Here is a 2,555-nt window from a genome sequence, read left to right as displayed (position 1 = left end):
TGCAACCTTTCCTTTTCTCTCCTCATTATCCTTATTTCCTATATTTATATTTTCCCTGCTGTCTTAAGGATCCGCTTTACAGAGGGCAGACGCAAAGCTTTCTCTACTTGTGCCTCCCATCTAACGGCTGTCACCATATTCTATGCAACTCTTTTTTTCATGTATCTCAGACCCCCGTCAAAGGAATCTGTGGAACAAGGTAAAATGGTGGCTGTATTTTACACCACAATTATCCCCATGTTGAACCCCATGATTTATAGCCTTAGAAATAAAGATGTGAAAGAGGCATTAACCAAAGGGCTGTTGAGAAAAAAACTAGTTTCTTAACAAATCTCACTATTCTTTGTTTCCTAAGTTTTTTTTCTAGACCCTTTTGTCAAGATTTAGGATGCAACTGATAAGGAATGGGGAAACAAGGTACACCAAGACAGAATTGTACCTTCCTAAACTCTATCTTAGTAATTGTTGTTGTTATTTGCCATCAAGTCGGACCTGACTCAAAGCGACCCCTCCTTGCGTTTCCGAGGCGGTATCACTACGGAAGTAGATTGCCTGCTGAAGAGTGGCTGGTGGGTTTGAACCACCAGCCTTCTGGTTAGCAGTCAAGTGCCTTAGGCACTATGCTACCAGAGCTCCTATTTTAATAATAGAAACCTATAAAATAAAATTTGGATTGCAAAACTTTACATGTTTGCAGTACTCATTTACTTTGTTCACTAATTGTGTTTATTTCTCTGACCTTTGGGCTTCTAGTAAAATGATGTTTCTAGTCTCTTTGAGTTTATTTTGGGGCATATGGCTATATATGGACACTGAGTTGGATTACAGGTCATATGTGTCCCTTCTCAGTGGAGCGATTAATTGTTCATGATAGATCTTTATTTATTTATTTATTCATTTCCTTGGCTCACAAGATTTAAGATGGTGTCTGATAACTTAGCTTTGGATCTTGAATGAGATGTAGAACACAGCCGACAGTTCACAGTCAGCTCACAATGAAATTATAGAGTAGATGTCCAACTCTTTGTTTTTATAATCTTCTGTGATATGTTGAAGTTGTTTGTTTCCACAGCATGAAATAGCTTCTTCTGACTGGCACAGATATTAATTATACAAAATTCAAACATGGACAAACAAATACATTGGAAGGGGACACCTGAAATCACCAAAGAAATCACATTTGAAATTTTGTTTTTGCTCTTTTAGTCTTTTTTAAAAATGCTTTTAAATGTAAAATTGTTTGTAATTTAAATCTTTAATGTAAACTGTTTATACAATTTTAAATGCTAATGATATGTGATATTCACAAAAAATAAGAGGCTCCTATTTCTTTTTCTCCCCATCCCCAAGTCACAGTGGGTAACATTTTCCTGTTTTTTTTTCTTCTGATAATTATTTGTATATTTTAAAATGTATGCTTATATTTCTGTTTATTATTTTTTTAAGTTGGGGATATTATCAAGGGAATTAATAAAAATCAGGTATTAGCATTCTACCAACTCTTGCATTCTCACTACATTTCCACTACTTGCTGCTCATTTTTACAATAGAGTCATATTTGAAGTTTTTGTTATTTATAGTTAATGGCAAAGTTTGTTGTTGTTGTTGTTATGTGCCGTCGAGTCGGCCCCGACTCATAGTGACCCCTCCTTGGGTTTCCGAGGCAGTATCATTACGGAAGTAGGATTGCCCAACCTTCTGTGAGCATATAATTAGTAGGTGCTTTGGTGATGTAGTGCCTAAAGCATTTGATTGCTAACCAGTAGGCTGGCGGTTCAAACCCACCAGCCACTCCTCACAAGAAAGACTGGACAATCTACTTTGTAGAGATACGACCTCAGAAACCCAAGGAGGGAGGGATCACTATGAGTTCTATCTGACTGAACAGCAGTGAGGTTTTTTTTTTTTTTTTTTTAGTTTTATATAATTAGGTAATCTGATGAGTTAAGTAATGTTATGAATGTAATTGCTTGATTTTCATAGAGCTAATAGAATTATCCACCACTATCTGTCAGTTTTTCATATTGTGGTGGCTTGTGCATTGCTGTAAAGCTGGAAGCTATGTCACTGGTATTTCATATACCAGCACAATCAACTATGGTGGACAGGTTTCAGTGGATAGCCCAGAGTAAGACAGAGTAGGAAGAAGGACATGGCCAGGTCCACGTATGAAAAATTGGCCACTGAAAACCTTGTGAGCAAAAGGTAAGCCAATACTGTGCCAGAAAATGAGCCCCTCAAATTGGAAGGCACTTGACTGGGGAAAAATGGCTTCCTCAAAGTAGAGTTGACCTTAATAACCTGAATGGAGTAAAGCTTTTGGGACCTTCATTTGCTGATGTGGCATGGCTTAAACTGAGATGAAACAGCTCCACACGTCCATTGATAATTGTAACATAGAATGTACAGAGTAAGAATGTAAGGAATTTGGAAGTTGTCAAAAATGAAAAGGAACCCATAAAGATATCCTGGGTATTAGTGACCTGGAAGGAACTGATACTAGCCATTTTGAATTGGACAATCATATGGTCTACAATGGCAGGAATGACAAATTG

At 37.1% G+C, this 2,555-nt stretch overlaps 1 protein-coding gene across 1 annotated transcript in view; it reads left to right on the top strand.

The window, feature by feature from the left end:
- The window catches only part of LOC122152026 (olfactory receptor 5M8-like), a 4,228-nt gene extending 3,901 nt beyond the window's left edge, over positions 1-327 (top strand). Inside the window, 1 exon segment of the mRNA XM_042783430.1 lies at positions 1-327. This exon segment is cut by the window's left edge and continues 119 nt beyond it. Within this exon segment, the coding sequence (XP_042639364.1) occupies positions 1-327 (327 nt within the window).
- The last annotated feature ends 2,228 nt before the right edge of the window (positions 328-2,555 follow it).

Source organism: Orycteropus afer, unplaced genomic scaffold, assembly GCF_000298275.1.
Source record: "Orycteropus afer afer isolate SDZICR_OR568_19922 unplaced genomic scaffold, OryAfe1.0 scaffold01153, whole genome shotgun sequence".
Lineage (NCBI taxonomy): Eukaryota > Metazoa > Chordata > Mammalia > Tubulidentata > Orycteropodidae > Orycteropus > Orycteropus afer.
Note: the sequence above shows the minus strand (reverse complement) of the source record. Positions and strands in the feature narration are given on the sequence as shown.